The sequence below is a fragment of the Camelus ferus genome, chromosome 12 (assembly GCF_009834535.1).
Source record: "Camelus ferus isolate YT-003-E chromosome 12, BCGSAC_Cfer_1.0, whole genome shotgun sequence".
NCBI lineage: Eukaryota > Metazoa > Chordata > Mammalia > Artiodactyla > Camelidae > Camelus > Camelus ferus.
In genome coordinates, this window is record NC_045707.1 from 60311868 (window position 1) to 60337023 (window position 25156).

At 40.1% G+C, this 25156-nt stretch overlaps 2 protein-coding genes across 2 annotated transcripts in view; one reads left to right on the plus strand and one right to left on the minus strand.

Annotated features, from left to right (window-relative positions):
- Positions 1–2278: 2278 nt before the first annotated feature.
- Positions 2279–25117, minus strand: LOC116667786 (translation initiation factor IF-2-like). Its single transcript, XM_032493817.1, has 4 exons — positions 25073–25117; positions 23992–24693; positions 23057–23165; positions 2279–2382 (listed from the first exon to the last, which is right to left on the minus strand). Exons 1-3 carry the CDS (start codon positions 25115–25117, stop codon positions 23112–23114), a joined length of 801 nt encoding a protein of 266 aa, XP_032349708.1. The 3' UTR covers positions 2279–2382; positions 23057–23111.
- E2F7 (E2F transcription factor 7) overlaps positions 24230–25156 on the plus strand; it is a 34526-nt gene continuing 33599 nt past the window's right edge. The window contains exon 1 of the mRNA XM_032493718.1: positions 24230–24491. The gene's annotated coding sequence lies outside the window, so the exon portion shown is untranslated. The remainder of the gene's footprint in view (positions 24492–25156) is intronic.

A 25156-nucleotide genomic window follows, 5' to 3' on the forward strand; every position in this document is an offset into this window, starting at 1 on the left:
TCATCAGATTTTCAAATGTGTTGGCAAAAATTGAACAGGTTTTTCCACGTAATGTCCATCAGAAGGAAAGCCAATGGCACAATGCCAAAGGCAATGTCATAAAAGCAATCCTCTGGGGAACTAAATCAAAAGTATTTCAGGCTGCAGCTCTCTCTTTGTTTGGTTAATCCAAAGACAAAATTGAGTGTGTCTAGAGAATGGATGGACTGCATATCCTTCAGAGAATTCTCCAAATACATTACCTTTCACAATGGAGCTTTTGCTAGGTACTGGGCAGCACAGATTTCTAGGTTATAACCTCTGACAAGACCTGGGAGTACAAATTATTTTACAACGTTCAATTGCATGTTCCATTGGTCAGTAAAAATGAATAGAGTTGACACTCTCCTGAGAAAGTTGAGACATCTAAACAGAACACACGTCTGAAGAGAAGACTCTTCAGGACCACATAAAGGTAGGTCCACGGAATAAGTGCTTGTGGAAAAGGGCCAGGCTTTTCTCAGAGCAACTGAGCAGCTGAACAAAACATAAGACAGGACGACAGAAGCATTCTGTGAAAGCTCAGGAAAAGCCAGTGTGCTGCTGGCAGCGGGTGTGGGTACAGCAGGTGAAATGGAAAACATCAGATGGATTTCATCGTGGGGGTGGGAGTCGGGGTGGGCACTGTAGGATGGGAGGGGCTTCAAAGGGCAGAAGGTAAGCAGAGGGGCAAGAGAGAACCTCATGAATAAGCATGTCACGTGAAACACACTGCTTTACCGTTCAGGAAATGGATGAAGGGATAGAACAAAGGTTGGTTGAAGAGATGAACCAAACTATTGTCCAGAAACTGTGATGTAAGGAGGTCCAAGCCAAACACTGGACGATGTGGAAAGAGGCCCTGAGAGACAGAGGGCCTTACATGTCCCAGTGGAATTCAGCCACAAGTGACCCTAGACAAAATCACAGGAAGCAGAGGAAAAGTACATCTGAGCCCAGCCTGAATTCAAACCAACACTGAGAAATAATAAACTGTTGTGGTTTGAAGCCATTACATTAGGGCATGGCTGGTCCTATTAGGTCAGGTCTGGAACTGCTTGCCCGGTCTTGTGCTGTCCTTAATGTGAGCAGTGGAGCGGTCAGCATTCTGAATCTAAACCATCCTTTACAAAGGGCCATGAATTTATTCTTCTCTGAGAAGCAGAAGTCCAGAGGTCCGTGGGAATTGAAGGAAAAAGTCAATCCAACACCAGTGTTGTTACTTATACTGTGCCTATTAACATTCACCTTGTGTGTGCTTTCTTTTGTCCCACACGATACAATGCTTCCTTTTATTATGATTTCAACAGTGCTTTGCATTACTGTCTAGATGTTCTAAATCCAAGGCTCTACATTTTTCCCATTAAGATGTACAAGATGACTGACACTTGCATGAATGACACATTCACGAGGGGTAATTTCAGGGGCTCTGAAAGGCCACCTCACTAGCTGTATAATCCTCTTGCCTCCGTTCTTTAGCTTTTTTCTACTTCTTTTTTTTATTGAAGTATAGTCAGTTTACAATGTTGTATTAATTTCTGGTGTACAACATGGTGATTCAGTTATACATATATAAAAAATGGATTCCTTTTCATATTCTTTTTCATTATAGGCTATTACAAGGTATTGAGTACAGTTCCCTCAGCTATACAGTAGGGCCTTGCTGTTTATCGATTTCATAGATAGTAGTTAATATCTGCAAATCCTGAACTCCCAGTATATTCCTCCACCTTCCCTTTCCCCCTGATAACCACAAATTTGTTTTCTATGTCTGTGGTTCTTTTTCTGTTTTGTAAATAAGTTCATTTGTCTCATTTTTTTGGATTATACATACAAGTGCTGTCATATGATATTTGTCTTTCTCTGTCTGACTTACTTCACTTAGTATGACAATCTCCAGGTCCATCCTGGCTGCTGCAAATCTCCCTTAGTGCAGCCAGTTCGAAGGTGTTGATTTTGTGAAACATTCATGAAATATTGGTGGAAATCTAAAAAGCAATTTGAAAATACCATGGGAAGTTTGTTGGAATAACTTATACCTTGATTCAACTTTCCCCAACAATGGGAGAAAAAAATACCCTGATTCTTGGTTTACACAATTCGCCTCTAGTAAGCGGCCCTTCCTTCTCTTTCACTTTTAGTAAGTCAGCCTTTGATAGTCACTTGCTCTCTCTAATACTCTCTCAAAAGGCAGAATCAATTGTTCCTTCACAGCCTTTTAAATGTACTTCTATAACTGCATTTTATTAAAATCCTCCTGTATGTGTCTCTCACTGTGAGGACAGGTCCAGTTATCACCTTGACTCTTCCAGGTCCAGTATCAGCGTGCAGCAAATAGCAGACACTTGGTAATTCTTGGCAGAACTGAAATTAAATGTCAAAACTAAAAATGTGATCTGTTAAACAAATTGTGAAAAAACCTAAATGGAAGAAAATATTCTCATGATTCGTTTTGGCAAGACCTTTTTAGAAAGACATGATTTTGAAATAGTGGTGAATAAAAGAAAAAATCAGAACCAGAACAGCTCAAATAAACATGTAACAATTGTGATGAATTCTAAAAAATAATTAATAATGCAGTGATAGCTCAGTTGCTTTTTCAGCTTTTTAGTATCCTCTGTTATTTCTAGAACTTTATATCTGGTTTATAATTTGACCTTAGAAACAATTACTATATTCCAAGTCAGTATATTATCTAAGACTACATGGGGATCCTTCTATATCATTAACCTCAGGGCAAGGTCTTAAATAGCCAGAGAATGGAGAAAAGGGAAAACAAAAATGCTACCTTTCACTTATCTTTATGACCACAGAGGGAATAGAGATAAATCAGAGACTGGAGAAAACTATTATAAAATTCCAATTAGTATCGGCAGATAATTTGGGAGCTATTACATTCACTGAAACAAGAACAGATGTCAATAAAAAGAGCAATCAGAGACATTTCTGGAATGGAGTAGCTCCACCAGTAATTTCATAGCCTTCCTGACTGTCGCACACAAATCAGAAGCCACGTTTCCAGGAACGCACTCTGGAAGAGCAGAACAGCCCTGTTAAACTAAGCTGAGGAGACCTGACATTGATTTCTCTGCCACCCATCTCTTTAATTCACTTTATTGAAGTACAACTTACAAATGACAAACTGCATTTATTTTAAGTATGCTGTTCGAAGAGTTTTGACAATTTATAACTACCACAATTTGTAACCACCTGCCATAATCCAGATACAGAATATTTCCTCACCCAAAAATGTTCACTGTGGCTCTTTGTGGTCACCCCATCTCACTCCCAGCCCTAGGGAACCACTTATCTGCCTTCTGTCCCAATGGGTTACATTTTGCATTTTGTAGAATTTCACTGTAAACAGAATCACACAGAATGTACTCTTCTTTGACTTCTTTGCTGTGTGTAATAGTTTTGATATTCTTCCATGTTGTTGGGTTCCTTTCTCTTTACCACTGAGCAATATTCCTCTGTTTCCCTATACCACAATTTGTTTATTCCCTCACTTCTTGATGGACTTTTGCACTGTGTCCAGTTTGGTGCTACTATGAATAAAACTGTGATGAAGTTCATGAATAAGGCTTTGTGCTTACATACATTTTCATTTATCTTAGGTAAATACTCACGCATGAGAATGCTAGATAATATAACTGCTTGTTTAACATAAATTACAAAACTGTTTTCCTAAGTGTGTGTATCATTTTATATTCCTTCCAGCAATTTATGAGTTACAGATGCTCCATATCTTTGCCAACACTTGATGTTGTTACTTTTTTTCATTTTTTAGGGCATTATAGGGAGTGAGTAGTGGTATATCACTGCAGTTTTACTTTGCATTATTCTGATGACTAATAATTCTGAGCATCTTTTTATGTGTTTGTTGGCCATATGCATATCATTTTTTGCCAAGTATCTGTTCAAATCGTTTGCTCACTTACTACTGGGTTGTTTGTTTCCTGATTTTTCAGTTGTGAGAGTTCTTTATGTATTCTGGATGCCAAAAAAACCAAAACAAAACAGAAAAAGGATACAAGTAACTTTTTCATATGTAAGTATTGAGTATAATTTCTCCAAGTCTGTGGTATGCCTTCATGCCTTTCATTTCCTTAATGGTTTCTTTCAAAGAACAAAAGGTTTTAAGTTTGATGAAGTCTAATTTTTCCTTTTTAAAAATTTTACAGTTTGTGCTATCTAAAAAATTATTGCCTACTCCAAAGTTACATAGATTGTCCCTTATAGTTTCTTCTAAAGTTCTGTAGTTTTGGCTCTTACATTTAGGTCTATGATTCATTTCAAGATAATCTTTGTGTAGAGGGTGAAATACATGCTGAGATTCATTTTACTCCATGTAGACATCAACTTACCCCGACACCCTTCACTGAAAATATTACCACTAGAGCCACTGACTTACCGTGAAATCTTGTCAAAACTCAGTGAATTTGTATTTTTTTCTGGACTGGACTCCATTCCATTTACCTGTATGTCTATTCTGATTCATAATCTTAACTCCTACAATTTTATGACATCTTAAATTTATATAGTGTAAATTTTCCAACTTGATTCTTACTTTTCAAATTGTGTTGTATATTCTAGATCTTTTGCATTTCTGTATAAATTTGCCAATACTACAACGGGAAGGCTATAGGAATTTTGATTGGGATTATGTTGAATCAATAGAACAGCTGGGGGAGTTGTGAAATTTTAATAGCGCTGATTCTTCTAATCCATGAACCTAATATATACCCCTCTTTGCGCAGATCTTCTTCAATTTCCCTCAGCAATATATGGTAATGTTCTATGTGCAGATACTGAAAATATTTTTAAACTTATTTTTAGGTATTTTATTTTTATGCTATGTGAATAGTGTATGATTCTTTTACTTTGATTCTCCAGTTGTTTGTTGCTAGCATAAAAAATTCACTAGAGTTGTATGTTGAACTTGTACATTGTCATTTGGCAAAATTCACTTAGTTTTAGTAGTTTTTTTGCTGATTCATTGAGTTTTTTTTACATATACTGTCTTATCTTCTACAAATAGAAAGTTTTACTTCTTTCTTTCCCCATATGCTTGTTCATTGTTTTTCTTGCCTGTTGCAACACCTATGATCTCCGGGAATATGTTGAATAAAAGTAGTGAAAGCACATACTCTTGTCTGTTCTCAGTCTTAGAGGGAAGGCATGCAGTTTTCCACTATTAAATACGATTATTAGTTGCGGGCTCTTCAGACTCCCTTTATTAGGTTGAAGAAATGTTCTATTTCTAATTTTCCAAAGATTTTTTAAATCATTAATTAATGTTGAGTTTTTAAAAGTACTTTTATTGTACTTATGGAGATAATAATCTGGAGTTTTTTTTTCCCTTTTATTCATTTAATTAATTTGAATTACATCGATTGATTGTTGAATGCTAAGCCAAACTTGCATGTCTGGGATAAATTTAATTTGGTCATGAGGTGTTATCCTATTTATATATTGCTGAATTTGATTTGCAAATACTTTGTTAAGAATTTTTCTGTCTGTAATCCTAAGGAATAATGGTCTTATCTTTTAATACCTTTGTTATCAGGGAAATTCTGGCCTCATAAAATGACTTGGGAAGGGTTCCTCTCTCTTTTATTTTCTGCAAGCTTTTATGTATGATTCATATTATTCTTTCTTAAATTTTTGGTAGAAGTCACTAGTAAGTCCATCTGAGACTAGAGTTTTCTTTGTGGAAAGACTGTTAATTATAAATTCAAATTATTCAAAAGATATAATGCTATTCAGATTTTATGTATTTTTGCATCCATTTGATTACTTATGACTTTTATTTATGTCCATTTTCATTTATCTCAATTTTAGTAATGTATTTCTGTCAGTTATGTCTATTTTATCCCAATGTAAACATGTAAAACTTTCTGTAGCACATATACTTAAATGTGAAATTTGGGGCTTTATTTATCCTCTCCGTTGTATCTTAATTTTCTGTTACGCTAATCTCTGTTCTTATTTTTATATTTTGTTTTCTTTTTCTTTTGGCTTATTCCATTTTTCTCCCTAACTGTACACTTTGCTTCTTGATTTTCAATCTACATTCCTTTTCTTTAAAAAAAGCATTTATTACTATAAATTTCCTTCTAAATACCTTTCCTGCCCATCGCTGAACTTTTAGTATTTTACATTATCATTGAGTTCTAAATATATTTTAGTGTTCATTAATATTCCTTTGACTTATTTAGAAACATACTTTTAAATGTTCAAAAGTATGAGGTTTTGCATTTTTTTTTTATATTTTTGTTATTTTGATTGTATACCATATTGCACTCTTGACAGGAAAGTTGAGCTATATGATATTTAAACTTCAAAATCTGTTGAGGCTTGTTTCATGGTCCAGCACATAGTCAGGTTTGTTTGTTTATTTGTTTGTTTGTTTTAATGTTCCTTATATTCTCCAGTAGAATATACATCCTTTAATCATTGGTTCTAGAAACAGAGTTCAATACATATCTATTAACTCAAGGTTGTTAAATATATGATTTGCCTTCCATATATTCATTAAATATTTGATCTATATGACCATCAATAATTGAGAGTCCTGTGGAAATATTCCATTTGTCCACTTCTCATACACTTTTTTTTAACCTTGTTTTTATTGAACTATAGTTGATTTACAATGTATTAGTTTCTGGTGTACAGTATATTGATTCATTTACAGACATATATATATTCTTTTCCATCACAGGTTATTATAGGTTATTGAATATAGTTCCTTGTGCTATACAGTAGGACCTTGTTGTTTATCTATTTTATATATTGTAGCTTGTATCTGCTAATCCCAAATTCCTAATTTATCCCTCCCCACCTTTCCCCTTTGGTAACCATAAGTCTGTTTTCTATGTCTGTGAGTCTCTTTCTGCTTTTGTAAATAAGTTCATTTGTGTCATACTTTTAGATTCCACATATAAGTGATATCATGTATTTGTCTTCCTCTGTCTGATTTATCTCACTTAGTATTATAATCTCTAGGTCCATCCATGTTGCCTGCAAATGGCATCATTTCATTCTTTCTTATGGCTGAGTAGTATTCCATTGTGTGTGTGTGTGTACCACATCTTCCTTATCCAGTCATATGTCAATGGAGATTCTTCAAAAAACTAAAAATGGACTTACCAAATGATTCACTTCTCATATACTTTTAATAATTTTGTTCTATATATTTTGAGGCTTTACAAAGTATATATTGTATTTTATACATTTTATTGAGTTCTATAAATTTAGAATCTGTATAACTTCTTGGTGAAATAAACCTTTTATTATTATGTTATGACTCCCTTATCCCTAACAAATTTTTGTCTTAAAGTCTACTTTAACGAATATTACTACAGAAAGCTGAACTTTTTTTGGCTAGTTTTTTCCTAGTATATCTTTTAAAATTCTTTTCCTTCACCTTTCTTAGTCCTTGTGTTTCAGGTGTGTATCTTATAAACATGCAAATGGATTTTGCATTTTCATATCTAACCATCTCTGTCTTTTAGCTGGTAAGTTCAGCTGATTTACAGATATTGATACCTGGACTTGTTCCTACCATCTTGCTTGTGCTTCTTCCCTTTATTGTACATTTTTAATGTTTCTTTACCCTTTCTTTGAGCAAACTATTGGTTTGCTGTCATCTTTAAAAAAAATTTTATAGTAAAACATATATATAAAACATAAGTTTGACATTTTAACCTTTTCTTCTTATTGAGACATAGCTGATTTATGAATGTTGTACTAGATTTTAACCATTTTTAAGTGTACAATTCAGTTGCATCAGTTACATTTACAATGTTGTACAACCATCACCATTATCTATTTCCAAAAGTTTTTCATCATCTCAAACAGAAACTCTATAACAATCAAGCAATAATTCCCTCATTCCTCCCTTCCCCCAGCCCCGGTAACCTTAATCTATTTCTGTCACTATGAATTTACCTATTCTTGATATTTCACATAAGTACACTCATATAATTTTTGTCCTTTTGTCTTTAGCTTATTTTAGGTAGCATAAAATTGTCAAGATTCATCCATGTTGTAGCATGTATCAGAACCTCAACCTTTTTGTGGTTGAATAATATTCCATTGTATGTATATACCACAATTTGCTTATCCAGTCATCTGTTGATGAATATTTGGGTTGTTTGCACCTTTTGGCTACTCTAAAGAACTGTGTAATGAAAATGGGTGTGCAAATATCTGCTCAAGTCCCTGCTTTCAACTAATTTGGGTATATATCTAGGAGTGAGATTGTATATACATAGCGTGGGAAGGAATCTCCACCACCTCCAGAGCAGGGAGCCTGCACAGCGGCTGCCCAGCTGGATTTCTCATTGCTATGAACCAATGACTGCGACGGATCTCCCGGTCTGCCCTTTTCCAAATACAAGTTTCTACTGTAGTTATCCTATACCTGGTTGATATTTTTTATCTGAGGTTTGTCAAGGGGAAGGAGGTGGTGGGCGGACAATTTGTTTTTTAATTCATAGGTCTCTGGACCAAAGGAACACATTATTTACAGTGCTTGGACTTTATCACAGATGAGGCGCCTAGGTGGAACTTTGGGTTGTTTCCTTTAGGCAGGAGGTCACGCAGATATTTGGTGGCCAGAAGGCAGTCAGTGGCAGAAACGGCTAGCTGTCCCAGGAGTCCTTCCTCCCTGTCCACAGTGTTAGCTTCTCACCAGGACATGCTACAGAACCAGCGATTATGATCACAGCTGCCTTTGAGTCCAGTGTGGCCGTATGACTAGCTATTCTTTCAAGAGAATGTGAGTACAAGTAATGTATGCCCTGTCCACAGTCTGATTTCCCTTCCACTATCTAGAAACAGAGGCCTCGGGAGCTCGGCTAAAGAGACTGCAAAGCCACAAAGGGAAGGAGCTTGCATCCCAGAGATGCCACTTACAGGAAAGCCACCTGCCGTCCTGGACCACCATTATCAGCCATTACAGGAGCAAGAGGTAAACTTCCGCTTTGTTAAAGGCACTGTAAATTTAAAGTTTCTTTGCTATGGAAGCTAGCAGCACCCTAATTAGCATGCTCCTGAAAGAAGTGAAGGAGAGAGAGGTACCCAGCTCTCTAGGTAAAAAGACAAGGAGCCTTTGGCACTACCTTAAAGATCTATCCAGAATCCAAACACTGCTTCCCACCTCCACCACCACCACCTGATTCCAAGTCACCTTGTGTCCCCTCTGAATTATTTTAAAAGGAAGCAATATAAACAGACACAAATAACTTTATTTTTGCTTTTAAACATGCGATTTGTAAGCTTAGTTTGAGCTATTCACAAGCAGAGGGAACAGTAAAGGCACAGCCCTCAGGCAGTAGAATAACAAGTGTTTCCAGGGATTAACAAAGAGTAGAGTGTGGCTGAAGCCCAGCAAACAGAGGGAAAAGTTGAAGGTGATAAGATCAGAGCTGTAAAAGGAGGCCAGATCTGTAAGACCTTGTTGGCCATTGTAACGACCTTGGCGTGTACTTTGAATGAGCTGGGGAGCCACTAGAGTGTTTGGAGAACAGGGAAGACAGTGACCTGACATTTTAGTTTGGGTCACTGTTCCTGGTGCTTAGGAGCAAATTACAGAGGGACAACATATAGAGAGGCTTATGAAAACAATCCAGGGGAGACACAAGGTGGCTTGGAGTCAGGTGGTGGTGGAGGTGGGAAGCAGTGTTTGGATTCTGGATAGATCTTTAAGGCAGTGCCAAAGGCTCCTTGTCTGAAATTCAGGCATAACTGATATTTATGCTCTGGCTGGCTCATGTCAGAGAACTCTATGTGCATTGAGAACAGAAGTTGGCTCCCAGCTGCTCATAAAGTACTCGGTGTCTTCTGCAGCGGAAAGGGTGCTGCCAATGCATAACGGCATTATTGTTTCCTTATATGTATTAATAATTGATGTGTAAAAAGTAAACAAAACTAACTGAAGGGCTTATGAATGCTTTCTGAGCTACTCAGCAGCTAAATACTTTTCATTGAGATTTAATGCTATTAAAATACATTCACCCTCAATGCATTCATTAATATTAACCATGAGACTGCCATTGGCCTGAGAGACAAGATTGCTTCGGGTTCTTTCAAACAGCCAACTGTCATGGTTCCAAAACAAACAAAAATGGCAGGCTACCACTTTCAATAGGAAAACTATCAAGATGTCAGTTTCATAGCCATGAAATTGAGTGACTGCGTGGAGGGTTACCCTCTCTTACTTCTAACTGCAGATTTAACAAGGGAATCATTAGATAATGGTGAGAGTAAAATTAATTTCTTACTATGGTGCAAATTTTAATTCAACTCTTGCTTTTCCTTTTTGAAGTTTAGTCCTATAGTTACAACATGTGACGCTTCTCACTGGCAATATTGTCTGCTTCCCTCTTGTTATAAGAGATTCTCAGTTATGCGTCAGTTGAGTTTGTACATTTTTACTCCTTTAGAAGAGTCACTGGAGAAAAGATAATCCATTTAAATTGTATTGCTCTTCAACTAGCAACTTTGCCTGGTTTAGGGTGACACTGACTGAGGTGCAATCTTTTTTTTTAAATTTTTAGTCATTAAAAGAAATCACAAGGTTCCAAAAAGTTCAGGAAGAAAGCAAATACAAACCACCCTAAGTGGGTACTCAGGATCATGTCACTGTAATTGCAAACATCAATATAGTATTTAACCATGAAGCAAGTAAAGAAATCTGTAAAATGGGAATACAAATTCGATTAAATTTCAGCAAACATAAGAAAATAGTAGAAGTGACCACATGGGAATATAATCAAACAATAAGAAGTCCAGTAAAACTGTGGTGTTGGACACAGGAAGAAATTCTCCCTGAGTCAAAAAGATAAGCAGAATTTAACTTCATCAGCTAAAAAAATGTTGACTGAGTGAACCAAAGAGGAATTAGAGACAGAAACACACACACAAAGGATATCAAGTTTACTAAATACATATAAGGCCCAAGAGGGGAGAAATAAATGCAACAAAATATTAGACATTATTTGCAAAAACAAAAAGAGGAATAAGAAAATATTCTCACTTAAACTACATAAAGTACAAGATAAAATAAAGAAAACTATGCTCTCTTACGAATAAGGACCTGCAACTTTTAAAAACAACATGAAACAAAAGAAACCATTTTGGGGGGCACACCTTTGCCCAAAACACAATCACTCTTGATGGGACTTTTATAACAGACAACATCTGGAGAGGAGAGAAAGAAAATGTAACTAAAGTATGTCATTAAAAATGCAGACCAGGCAGACGGAGAAGATGGCGGAGTAGAAGGACGCTCGCAGGTCACCCTCTCCCACAAATACACCAAGACCCACATCTACAGACCCACTCAGCCAACCAGAGCACCTGTGGAACTCCGACAGAACATCGCCCTCTTCAAAAGATAAAGACTGCCAAAAATCTGGTAGGAGAAAAGTAAAAAGAAAGAACAAAAGGCAAAGCAGCGCAGGACGGGTCCTGCGGGGAGGGAGCGGCAAAGGAGGACTGGCGCTCGCTGGCTGGGTCTCCCCTCTCCAACTGAGAGGCCAGCGGGACGGAGGGGGAGCCTCCGAGGCTCGGATCTGTATAGAGCAGCCCTTGACTAACAGAACTAAGTTAAACCGGCACAGAGCGTCCCCCCGACACCCAGCCTGAGACGCGGGCAGGCAGCGGCGGGCAGGGCCAGGCTGCACAAGCCGGGCGGAGGACGGAAGTGGCTGCACGGAGGCAGCCCCGGGGGAACGCAAGGGGCTGCGCCGTGGCTGTGGGTGCACAGGGCAGAACAACCTGGGCCCTCCATAAAACAGCAAGGTTGATGTGCTCTCGGGGGAAGGGTGCACACCCCCATCTCTGAAAACCCGCGGAAAGTTTTTGGGGGAAGAGAGGCGGGGCTCAGGCACAGCCGCCATATCCTCCTCGCTGAGCACCCAGGCGGGGGCGAGGGCGAAACCTGCATCCGCACCGAAGGGCTTAGCAGCCTCAAAGGCCAGACTGAGACTGGCCCTGCAGCCCGGGGCAGATAGGATCCTTCCATCCTGGTCCCTCAGAGGACTTGCTCCACAAAGACAAACAAGGAGCTGGGTTTTGGCTCGGAGCAGGGACAGGGCTGTCCCTCGGTCTTCCCCGAGCCCACCCGCGGAGCGCCGACCAGGGCGGAGCGCGCAGCCGCACAGAGCAGCGGAGCTACCCGCGGCAGCGCAGGTAGAGGGAGAGCGGCCCCCCGCCTTTCGGGCAGGAACACAGCCCCTGACCGAGGTGCTGGGAGGGGGCACGACCTGCCCTCCTACCCGGCCAGTCTGCAACATCTGACTGCGGCATCCGGAGGGGCAGCGACCCGCCCGCCCACAGCAGAGAGCTGCACCTGACCCAGTGTTAGGAGGCGCGATCTGCTTGCCGACAGGTGCTGAGAGCATCACAGAAGAGGGCGCCGACGGAGGGCCTCTGAAAACAGCAAGCTGAGCTTCCAAAACAGGAGGAAGACAGAAAGACTTCACATTAAAAGCACACAGACTCCAGGAGAACACCGACAACCCCCCCCCTTTTTTTTTAATCTGTTTTTACCTGTTCTATTTTCTATTACTCTCTTAATCTTTACTTCTTAATTCATTTCTATTTCTCTTGGGTTTTGATATCCTCCTATTGATTAGACACAGGTTTCAAATACATCTATTCATCTCCCCCCCACCCCTTTTTTTGTAAAGGTTTCAAAAGGACGTCTCAACCCGATTAATACTCTGCTTCAACTCACTCTTCTATTATTCGTTATACACTGTTTTCAAACCCTCTTTCTCCCTTCTTTTAAAATTCTTTCTCTCTCTCTCTTATTTTTCTTTCTTTTTTTCCTAAGTTCTATTCCTAAATAGGCATCAGGTAGATAAAATCCTTAAGGACCAAAATAAACAACTGATACTCCATAAACCACAGTGCCAAAGAGGTATGAGCAAGATGAAGAAGCAGAAAAACCTTTCCCAATTAAAAGAACAAGAGAAATCCCCTGAAAGAAAGATCAACGAAATAGACATCGATAGCCTACTAGATCAAGATTTCAAAAAAGGAGTGATCGAATTGCTGAAGGAATTAAAAGAGATAGTGTTTAGAGATATAAAATATGTCAAAAATGAAATTGAAGCTATAAAGAAGAGCCAAGTAGAATGGGTAAACTCATTGACAGACATGAGGAATGATCTAATAGCTGTGCAAAGCCGACTAGATAATGCAGAGGAACGAATTAGTGATCTAGAAGACAAGGCAATAGAAAGCACCCATTCAGAAGAACTACAAGAGAAGCAAATAAAAAATAATGAAAATAGCATAAGGGACCTATGGGATCATATAAAGCGTCCCAATCTTCGCATAATAGGGGTCCCAGAAGGAGAAGAAAGATCAAAGGGGATTAAAAAGGTTTTTGAAGAAATCATGACTGAAAACTTCCCAAACTTAAAGAAGGAATCAGATATCCAAGTACAGGAAGCTCAGAGGGTCCCAAACAGGAAGAACCCAAATAGACCCACACCAAGACATATCATAATCAAGATGGCCAGAGTCAAGGATAAAGAAATGATTCTAAAGGCAGCAAGAGAAAAGCAAAGAGTAAGTTACAAAGGAACCCCCATAAGGCTCTCAGCTGATTTCTCTACACAAACACTACAGGCCAGAAGGGAGTGGCAAGATATATTCAAAGCCCTGAATGAAAAAAAGATGCAGCCTAGGATCCTTTATCCAGCAAGGCTATCCTTGAGGATAGAAGGAGAAATTAAGAGTTTCACAGACAAAAAAAGCTGCAGGAGTTTAGCAACACTAAACCCAAGCTAAAAGAAATATTGAAAGGGCTATTCTAAATAGAAAAGCAGCAGGATGCTACAGAAATGAGAAACACACAACTGGAAAGGTGATAACTCATGAATTACAAATAAAGTAAACATGAAATTATAAAAGAAGACATTCAAATCACTGAGAGTGGGAGAGGGAGGCAGGGAAATATAGAATATTTTTTTCTTTCTTTTTTAAATTTTTTTAACAGTAGGATGGGTTTGAGATCATGTTACTATCAGTTTAATAAAAACAGTTATAGTAATGGGTTGATAGATTTACAAAAAAAGGGTAACCACAAGCCAAAAATTTACAAAGGAGTCACAAAAATTAAATAAAATCCATGGTAATACAAAGGAAAATTACCAAACCACAAAAGGAAGAAGAAAGGAACAAAGAGGATATACCAATTCAACTGCAAAGATAAGTTCAAAATGGCAATAAACACACATCTATCATTAATTACTGTAAATGTTAATGGACTAAATGCTCCAGTCAAAAGACACAGAGTGGCAGACTGGATAATAAAGCAAGAGCCTTCAATATGCTGCATACAAGAGACCCACTTTAGGGAGAAGGACACATATAGATTGAGAGTGAAAGGATGGAAAAGGATATTCCATGCAAATGGAAAAGCCAAAAAAGCAGGTGTTGCAGTACTGATTTCAGACAAAATAGACTTTAAAACAAAGGCCATAAAGAAAGATAAAGAAGGACATTTTATAATGATTAAAGGAGTGATACAAGATGAGGATATTACACTCGTTAATATATATGCACCCAATATAGGAGCACCTAAGTACATACAAGAATTACTAACAGAGATAAAGGGGGATATTGATGGGAATACAATCATAGTTGGAGATTTTAACACTGCATTAACATCACTAGACAGATCTTCCAGACAGAAAATAAACAAGGCAACAGAGAAATTAAATACTACAATAGAAAAACTAGATTTGGTGGATATTTTCAGAGCATTACACCCCCCAAAAATAGGATATACATTCTTTTCAAGTGCACATGGAACATTTTCCAGGATCGATCATGTACTTGGGCACAAAAGAAACCTCAACAATTTTAAGAAGATAGAAATTATCTCAAGCATCTTTACTGACCACAATGCCATGAAACTGGAAATCAACAACGGAGAAACAAAGGAGAAAAAAAGGAAAGCATGGAGATTAAACAATATGTTATTGAAAAAACAATGGATCAATGAGGAAATCAAAGCTGAAATTAAAAAATACCTTGAGACAAATGATAATGAAAGCACAACCACTCAAAACCTATGGGACACAGCAAAGGCAGTGCTAAGAGGGAAGTTTATAGTGATACAGGCCTTCCTCAAAAAAGAAGAACAATCTCAAAGAAACAATTTAACCCACCACCTGAATGAATTAGAAAAAGAAGAACAAAAAAGCCCCAAAAAACAGCAGAAGGAAGGAAATAATAAAGATCAGAGAGGAATTAAATACAATGGAGATTAACAAGACCATAGAAAAAATCAACCAAACCAAAAGCTGGTTTTTTGAAAAAGTAAATAAAATCGACAAACCTCTGGCCAAAGTCACAAAGAAGAAAAAAGAGAGAGCACAAATTAGCAAAATAAGAAAGGAAAATGGAGAAATTACAACAAACAAAATAGAAATACAGAATATCATACGAGAATATTATGAAAAACAATACGGAACCAAACTGGATAACCTAGAGGAGATGGACAAGTTTCTGGAAACATACTGTCCACCAAAACTGAATCAAGAAGAATCTGAACGCTTGAACAATCCGATCACTAGAAAGGAAATAGAAATAGCAATTAAAAACCTCCCTACAAATAAAAGTCCAGGACCGGAAGGCTTCACCGGGGAATTCTACCAAACATACAAAGAAGAACTCATACCAGTCCTTCTCAAACTCTTCCAGACGATTGAAAAGGAGGGAATACTCCCAAACTCATTCTATGAAGCCACCATCACCCTGATACCAAAACCAGGCAAAGACACTACAAAAAAAGAGAATTATAGGCCAATATCACTGATGAACATAGACGCCAAAATCCTCACCAAAATTTTAGCAAATAGAATCCAACAACACATAAAAAAGATTATACATCATGACCAAGTGGGGTTCATCCCAGGGACACAAGGCTGGTTCAACATATGAAAATAAATCAGTGTAATACATCACATCAACAAGAGAAAGGACAAAAACCACATGATCACCTCAATCGATGCAGAAAAAGCATGTGATAAAATTCAACACCCATTTATGATAAAAACTCTCGCCAAAGTGGGTATAGAGGGAACATATCTCAACATAATAAAAGCTATATATGACAAACCTACAGCCAGCATAGTACTCGACGGTGAAAAACTCAAAAGCTTCCCACTAAAATCTGGGACAAGACAAGGATGCCCACTATCACCACTCCTATTCAACATAGTCCTGGAAGTCCTAGCCACAGCAGTCAGGCAAGAGAAAGAAATAAAAGGGATCCAAATTGGAAAAGAAGAGGTAAAAGTGTTATTATATGCTGATGACATATTACTATATATAGAAAACCCTAAAAGGTCCACACAAAAGCTACTAGAGCTGAGTGAAGAATTCAGCAAGGTAGCAGGTTACAAAATTAACGTTCAAAAATCAGTTGCATTTCTTTACACTAATGATAAATCAACAGAAGAAGAAAGTAAAGAAACAATCCCCTTTAAAATAGCACCCAAAGTAATAAAATATCTGGGAATAAATCTAACCAAGGAGGTGAAAGAATTATACACAGAAAACCATAAACCATTGATGAAGGAAATTAAAGAAGACTTTAAAAAATGGAAAGATATTCCATGCTCTTGGATTGGAAGAATCAATATTGTTAAAATGGTCACACTGCCCAAGGCAATCTACAGATTTAATGCAATCCCTATCCAATTACCCAGGACATATTTCACAGAACTAGAAAAAATCATAATAAAATTCATATGGAACCATCAAAGACCTAGAATTGCCAAAGCGTTACTGAAGAGAAAGAAAGAGGCTGGAGGAATAACTCTCCCAGACTTCAGACAATACTATAGAGCTACAGTCATCAAGACAGCATGGTATTGGTACCAAAACAGACATATAGACCAATGGAACAGAATAGAGAGCCCAGAAATGAACCCACAAACTTTTGGTCAACTCATCTTTGACAAAGGAGGCAAGAATATACATTGGAATAAAGACAGTCTCTTCAGCAAATGGTGTTGGGAAAACTGGACAGCAGCATGTAAAACAATGAAGCTAGAACACTCCCTTACACCATATACAAAAATCAACTCAAAATGGATTAAAGACTTAAACATAAGACAAGATACAATAAACCTCCTAGAGGAAAACATAGGCAAAACATTATCTGACATACATCTCAAAAATTTTCTCCTAGAAGAAATAAAAGCAAGAATAAACAAATGGGACCTAATGAAACTTACAAGCTTCTGCACAGCAAAGGAAACCAGAAATAAAACAAGAAGAAAACCTACGGAATGGGAGAAAATTTTTGCAAGTGAAACCGACAAAGGCTTGATCTCCAGAATATATAAGCAGCTCATATGACTCAATAAGAAGAAAATAAACAACCCAATCCAAAAATGGGCAGAAGACCTAAACAAGCAATTCTCCAAGGAAGACATACAAATGATCAAAAAGCACATGAAAAAATGCTCAATATCACTAATTATCAGAGAAATGCAAATCAAAACTACAATGAGGTTATCACCTCACACCAGTCAGAATGGCCGTCATTCAAAAATGCACAAATGACAAATGCTGGAGAGGCTGTGGAGAAAGGGGAACCCTCCTACACTGCTGGTGGGAATGCAGTTTGGTGCAGCCACTATGGAAAACAGTGTGGAGATTCCTCAAAAGACTAGGAATAGACTTACCATATGACCCAGGAATCCCACTCCTGGGCTTGTATCCAGAAGGAAATCTACTTCAGGATGACACCTGCACCCCAATGTTCATAGCCGCACTATTTACCATAGCCAAAACATGGAAACAGCCTAAATGTCCATCAACAGGTGACTGGGTAAAGAAGAGGTGGTATATTTATACAATGGAATACTACTCAGCCATAAAAACCGACAACATAATGCCATTTGCAGCAACATGGATGCTCCTGGAGAATGTCATTCTAAGTGAAGTAAGCCAGAAAGAGAAAGAAAAATACCATATGAGATCGCTCATATGTGGAATCTAAAAAACAAAAACAAAAACAAACAAACAAACAAAAACAAAGCATAAATAAAGGACAGAAATAGACTCACAGACAGAGAATACAGACTTGTGGTTACCAGGGTGGTGGAGGGTGGGAAGGGATAGACTGGGATTTCAAAACTGTAGAATAGACTACACTGTATAGCACAGGGAAATATACACAAAATGTTATGATAACTCACAGAGAAAAAAATGTGACAATGAGTGTATATATGTCCATGAATAACTGGAAAATTGTGCTGAACACTGGAATTTGACACAACATTGTAAAATGATTATAAATCAATAAAAAATGTTAAAAAAAAATGCAGACCAAAGAACACATCCTCATTTGGAGGGCCTTGTGGGTCCGTCTGCTAGACGGTACCGTTCTTTACCACGGGTGCAGCCAAATACAAGAACAAAACAAGTCTGCTCTACCATCATGGAAATGGCAGTTGGATAAAGCCTAGACATTTTATCCACTGCAGATTTTATTCATATCTTTTAAATAATTCAGGGATCCCAAATAATTCTATCAAGTTGGTCTTGCAAGCCTCCATTTTCTCACACTCCTTTCTGAATCTGTCTCCCTTTATCAGGAGATTCTTTCTCTTCCTACCCACCTAGGAATGTGGAGTCATCTCCATTCAAGCTTTCCTACTGGAACAACTCCTGCCCTCAGTCTTACCTGGTTCCACTCAAGTCTGCCCCATTCAACTACACCTGCCCTGAGCTCTCTCTCCTCGGGGCCTGGTACCTTCCAGGCCCAGTTATCTACGGCCACAATGATAAACTTCTCCAAGGGTAGTGAGGCCCTCAGTACATGCCCAAGAAGTGGCGTCTCACTTTGCAACCAGAGGGGAGAGGAGCATTTTGGAAAATAATTCATCCAAAGAGACCAAAATGTGGTCCATTTACAATGGCTCAGCCACTGGAGGCGGGGACGAATCATGAGTATAGCACACTGTCTACTGCCCAGACTTGGCCCCCAGCCCAGGCCTCATGACTGAATGCTTAGCAGTAAGGATAAGAAGTAAAAATTAACCACCAACAGAGAACCAGAGATTTTTCTCTGACTATTTCAGCACAGAAAGGCACTGGCCTGATATGACATCACTGGAAGGTTGGGAGAAGGGCGCAAGATGGGGGCCAAGTCCATCTCCCATACTTCTGGCAGCAACACCAGCAAAATCCAGATCTCGCTTCATGAGATGGTGCCCTTGATGGAGGACATGACAGCATCACAGAGCATCCCTGATCTCCTGAGTGCCGACAGCTTCATCGGCAGGAGGCAGCCAGGCTGCGTGGAGATACCTGATGTCTTGCATCCCCAGTGGGGCAGAAAGAAACCATCATATGGCAGCGGAGGCCTTGGAGGGGTGTCAGAGAAAGCTGAAAGGACTTGTTTGAGAGTATGTGTGACTGGGGACACCCAGAATTCACTGGGGAGGCAGAAGTGAGTCGTTGAATGAGGCCAGAAGATCCAGTGTTTTACAGAAGGTATTACACAGAAACAATGTTTTGTACTTTAAGGTTAACCCATTTTCACCGCCAGGTGTGGTCTGAGGACAGCTGTCTCAAAGTGCTCCACGGGTGATGTTGGTTAAGTGATTACTCTTTCCAGGAAATGTTTGCATTTTAAAAGGGGCTTTTTGTAGACAATACCCTACCCTTTGTAAATCAACACTTCCCCTGACTGTTTAGTGAAGTCATGGGCTAATGTACCTCCACCTGAGCTCAATACTCTGCTTGTCCAGTTCTCCCAAGGCAGGAGGCCACTGCATGTGATGAGGTGGCTCTGGATTAGAAGGTAATATCTGAAGTATTTAAAGTTAAGTTTCCAGTCCCTGAGCCCCTAATCCCAAACTCATCTTTCCACTTCACTATGAAAACATTTTCATTTGGTCTTACAAAGTACTATAATAAATAAATGCTATTAAAATAATGCTATTAGGGAGGTATAAAAAGTGACATTCAGCCATTTAATTCTAAGCTCAGAAAAATGAAAGGTCACTCTTCGGCCTGATATTTTTGTAACATTCTCATTATTAATGTACGTACCTACGTAATATAATATGATGAGCAGAGATCTGTTCAGTTTCACCAAACATGGAAATAAAAAAGTGATTTCCGTGACATCCTTACATATCCACACTAAGTGACTAGGCCTCAGTAGCAAACAGTTTTAAGAGGCAAACCTAAGTGTCCAATAAATACTTAATTGGAAGGTTCTTCAGAGGTCGTCCAAATCAGACCTACCATTTTAAAGAGAAAACTGAGGGCAAGGTAAGCAATACCTTTTCTTCCAGGCCACCCAGCAAGTTCCTGGCCAAGCCTGATCTAGAACCTGTGTCTCTCCACCACTCAAAGTGAATGCCTTCCCTTCTGGGTAAGGGTCTGGAGATTAAGTGGAAGCTTGTTCCCCATTTTCTCCAGAATCTCAGTTACAGGGCAGCAGTCAATCTCCATTTTTACTCTTTATATATTGTGGTCCCTCCAAACAACCATGCCCAAACCTGCAGCATAAATGTGGCATCATGTAAAGGGGTGTCCCATTATATATTCTCCATTATCATATTATTCCCAGAAACACCTAACCCCGCTCAAAATCCATCCTATCTGCTATGGTCTTAAATGTTTGTTACAAACACTCCCTGCATCCTTGCCTAAAGCATGCCCACACAAGTGCACGCACACACACATACACACATGCACAAAACATACGCTGTCTTTTCATTGAGTGAGAATGCCAATTACACAACCCTTCAGGGAACCGACCTTGCCCCACAGTGCCAAGAATGACAAGGAGTCTGTGAAGATAAAAAATGAACTCCCTCTGCTCACTATGGGACACTCAGTCACAGCTTAGGCACCTCCCTTTGAATAGCTAGACATCTGGGTGTCATTTGAGATGGCAGCTGTAGCTGCCCTTTGGTATTAATATGATCTTTTTTGTTGTTGTGGCTAAGGCCATGCATAGGAACCAATCACGGACTTATTCTCCTTCTGACATTGTTTGTGGTCAGCCAAGAATAAATGTTCTGCCTCCTCTGAACTTGCAAGCAGTTAGAGAAGCAAATGTATCACATTCCCAGGTCTGGAACAGCTGAAGACAAGGGCCATTTTACATGGCAGACCCTCAGTTTAAGAAGAACCGTTAAACTGATCCACTCAAAGAGATCTGAGAATCGCTAGGATGTGAAGCCAAGGTCCCTCTGTTATCCAGGTGGTGAAAAATCAGTTTCTAATTCCCTTCTGTGACTGTACTTTTGCAAACAGATGCTATACTGAGATGACTGTGCTTGCAGCAGTGGAAGAAAAGGAAAATATCAGAGGAAGCTGATACATGAAGTGGACAACTCATACCAAAGACATGAATTGTATTTCACTACAGTATATTCTTTCTGTAAAGGGTGACAAATCTTGAGATGTGGAACCCCGAAAGGGCAAAAGACTATTTGCAAATTTGACAAGCTGGAGAGTAATAAGTCTTGTGTGTACAGAGCAACGTCAGACATCATCTGTGTACATTATCATATCACAACCCTTGCTGCATGTTCCTCTGATATACCTCCACCCTGCCCATCAGATTTCTCATTTACAACCTCAGCTCCTTCCAAAAACCAATGACATAGCCACAAGCCAGCAAGAGCCAGTCCTTTGAAACCTCTGCACATATTCCAGAGGGTAACATACCCCCCCAACTCTTCCTATCCTCATTGATGGGAACTGTGGGTCTGTTTCTGAAACCACTGAGTAAGAAGCATTCAAAGGAATCAATGAAAAACCATACCATTAGCCTGATGCTAAGGAACAAGACACTAGGCATCGAAAAAATACTTAATATCCAAGTTCAATTCCAGATCAAGCAAGCCAGAAATCTCTGAGTGTGCAGTTCAGGTATTGGTATCTAAAAAAAAAAAAAATTCTCTCCAGGTGACTTTAAAGCATAGACAGAGTTGAGGACCACGGGCTTAGCAAAATACAGAACCCTGAGGGCTGTTGCCCCCTAGGTAATATTATACCATTCCAAAATCCATGACCTTTCAGATTGAAATGTAAAATACTTCAAGTAGCATGAAACCTGGTGTGGCAATTTTTAAATATGGCCCCAAGTTCTTTAACACGTCTCCCACTGAGAAGTAGGGTGTATGTCCTCACCTCTTGAATATGAGTGGATCTTTGACTGCTTCATTTTGGAAAGTATAGCAGAAGTATAGCAAACAGGGGAGATTAAATAGACAGAAGAAGAAGAGGCAATGTGACCAGCCAGGCAGAGATGTGAGTGAGGAACCCACAGATACGTCAAGGATTGCTTACGACCACCAACCTCAGAAGCTGGAAGAGGCAAGGAAAAGACTCCCCAGAGCACCAGAGGGAGTGAGGCCCTGCCAACAGCCAGCTTTTAGACTTTCAGCCTCCAGAATTGTGAGAGAATAAACCTCTGCTTTACCCACCAGTTCGTGTTAAACAGTTACAATAGTCACAGGAAATTAATAGAGTTGAAGAAAATTTTTTCTTCATCTAATTTTCTACTTTCACATAAGTGTAAAATTTAACAAATCACAATTTTACTTTTTATACTTATCTCCTTATGCTTCTACCTACAAGAGAGATTTCAGTTCAAAATATCTGGATTATTAACGTGTCAAATTTTTATTACTATTTTTCTTTATGTTTAATGTTTCCCGCGCTTTTTTTTTTTTTTTGTCTTTTTAATGTATGACCTAGCAGTGATTTTTAGGCTGTATCTATCATCAATCTTAATAGAGCACAGATGAAGCACTTGACTAAGTGTTCTCATTTTTGCAGTTTGTTTAAATATTAAATGTTAAATATATTTGGGAGGTGAGCATGGAGCACATGGTACAGAAATAAGAAGAAGAAGAATGATAGCCTTGGAATCAAGTATACTGTTTGTAGGGGAATGTCTGTAGACGTGCTTTAAAGAAAGTTGGCAAATTCCAATAACGAGACATCCTACAAAATAACTTACCAGGACTCCTCCACACTGTCGAGGTCATCAAAAATGAGGAAAGTCTGAGAAATTGTCACAGCCAAGAGGAGCCTAAGGAGACACAAGGACTCAATGTAATGCTGTTATCCTGGAACAGAAAAAAGGACAGTGTACAATAATCTCGGAAATCTGAATCAAGTAATGACTTTAATTCAGAATAATATATCGATATTAGTTCACTAACTTTAACCAACGTACTGTGCAAATATAAAGATGTTAATGAACAGGTGGAAACTGCGTGCCAGATACATGGATTCTGTCCTCTCTCTTCAATTTTTCTGTAACTTTAAAACTATTCTTAACATTTGTTAAACACACACACACAGGGCTGTCTCTATCAACATTTCATATTCTAAGTAAAAAACTAAGGTTGAAGGAAGTGAAACATTTAATACAAATCAGCAATGTTGAGGAAATTTTCTCGACTGTTTCCCAGAACGCTAGTCCACATTGCAGTTACTTAATAAGACTAATTACCGACGACGTTCTGAAAAGGGGACACCACAAATAAACTTTCCTGGACTTGCAAAGAAAGAAAAAACAGCTGGTCCTGCCTGCAAACTAGTTACCAGGGCTAACTGGCGTGCCATCTGCTCGCGGCATGGAGTGGTAACCATGGTTCACGTGTCACACCAGCGTTCGTGTGAGGAAGTCTGCCCCAACAAGCCCGGACAACTCCGCTTCCGCGCAGGTTGCTGGGCGGAGGGGGTGGCGGCAGCAGCATCCAGGCTGTGTATATCGTTTTTCCAAACTCCATCTGCTTTGCCCTCCCCTGACTGTGCCCGCGGTCTCCCCGCGCGGCAAGCCGAGGGGACGGGAGCGGGTCTTTTTCGCATAACAAAAGGGCCCTCCTTCTCGTCCTCCTCCTCCTCCTCCTCCTCCCGCCGCCCCACGCCGCCCCGCACCGCCCCCACCTTGGCTTCCCGCGGCCGCCCGGGCCCGCGTCCCCGGCAGGAATAGGCTCCCGGGCCCGAGGTTTCCAGGTACCCGGAAGGGGGAGGGGGCCGAGGCGGCAACAATTGGGCGGGTGAGGGCGAAACGCGCGCCCAGGAGCGCCAAGACTCCGAGGGGCGGTGAGCCCGGGCCGTGCCGCCGCGCGATTGGCCGGGGCCGCACCACCGGCCGCCGCTGATTGGTGGATTCTCAAATTCGGTCTCAAGGCGCCAGAGGAGGTGTTTTAGCGGGGACTGCGATCCGGGACTGCAGTCGCGCTCGGCGGGTCGGAGCGCTGGCGCTTCCCGGACGCCGCGGGGTCCCCGCCAGCGCAGGGCACTCGGAGCGGGGAACTGAGCGCCTCGCTTTCCCCGCCAGATGTCTCCGCCCGGCTGCTGATCACCTCTCCCAGCTGATCCCGCGCCGGTGTGGGATCGTGGAGGTCCCGGTGGAGGCAGGAAGCCTCCTTCGCAAAGCGGGAGTAAGTAGCGTGCGGCCCCAGCACCGGCGAGGAGGCGGGAATTGGGGGGAAAGGGCACCCTCCCGCCCCGGCTGCCAGCCTGCCACCCGTCCCCTCCCCGACTGGCGGGGAATCGAGGCTTTTCTGCCTCGAGACCCGGCGCGCGTGGGGTGTCTTGGCTCCAGCTCTCCCTCCAGCCGGGCAGTAGAGAGAACTTGCCGTTCTTCGGGATTTGGGGGTTTCACTGCAAGAGTTTATCCTTGGGGTCTGCTGGGAGGCCTGGGAAGGGGCTGCGCTAAGCGCTGGGTGGGTTTGGTCTAGCGATCAGATTTCCTTTCCCCCTGATTCAAAACCCCCTCAAAGCCGAATTCCTCCTAGTTCTTTGCGCCAAAATTAACTGACCTAGGAGACCCTGTACTTTCTGGCAGATTTGTCCCACACCTTCTTGACTTGGAACTTAATTTTGTCCTACTGCTTTTCATTAAAAAATTACTATTTTTGTCGAAGCTTTTTTTCTTCCCAAGTTTTCAGTAATTAATAAGCACACTTTAAGTGTTTGTGTTTGTTCATGTGCGTTTTAGAGAGCTAGGGCAGATACAAGCCTGGAAATTCCCAGGATGAGTTAGGGAGGGGAAGTTCATGTTCATGAGCGAGTAGTAGATATTTCTGTTGAAAGAGAAAATATC

Bases quoted from the DNA above. Each gene is read 5' to 3' on its own strand.
- LOC116667786 (XM_032493817.1), bottom strand. From the start codon at position 25,117: ATGAACATGAACTTCCCCTCCCTAACTCATCCTGGGAATTTCCAG. The intron at 24,694-25,072 runs GCTTGTATCTGC...CAAATCCCGAAG, and splicing joins CTCATCCTGGGAATTTCCAG to AACGGCAAGTTCTCTCTACT. The intron at 23,166-23,991 runs GTGGGGGCGGTG...TTTCTGTTCCAG, and splicing joins GGCGGCCGCGGGAAGCCAAG to GATAACAGCATTACATTGAG.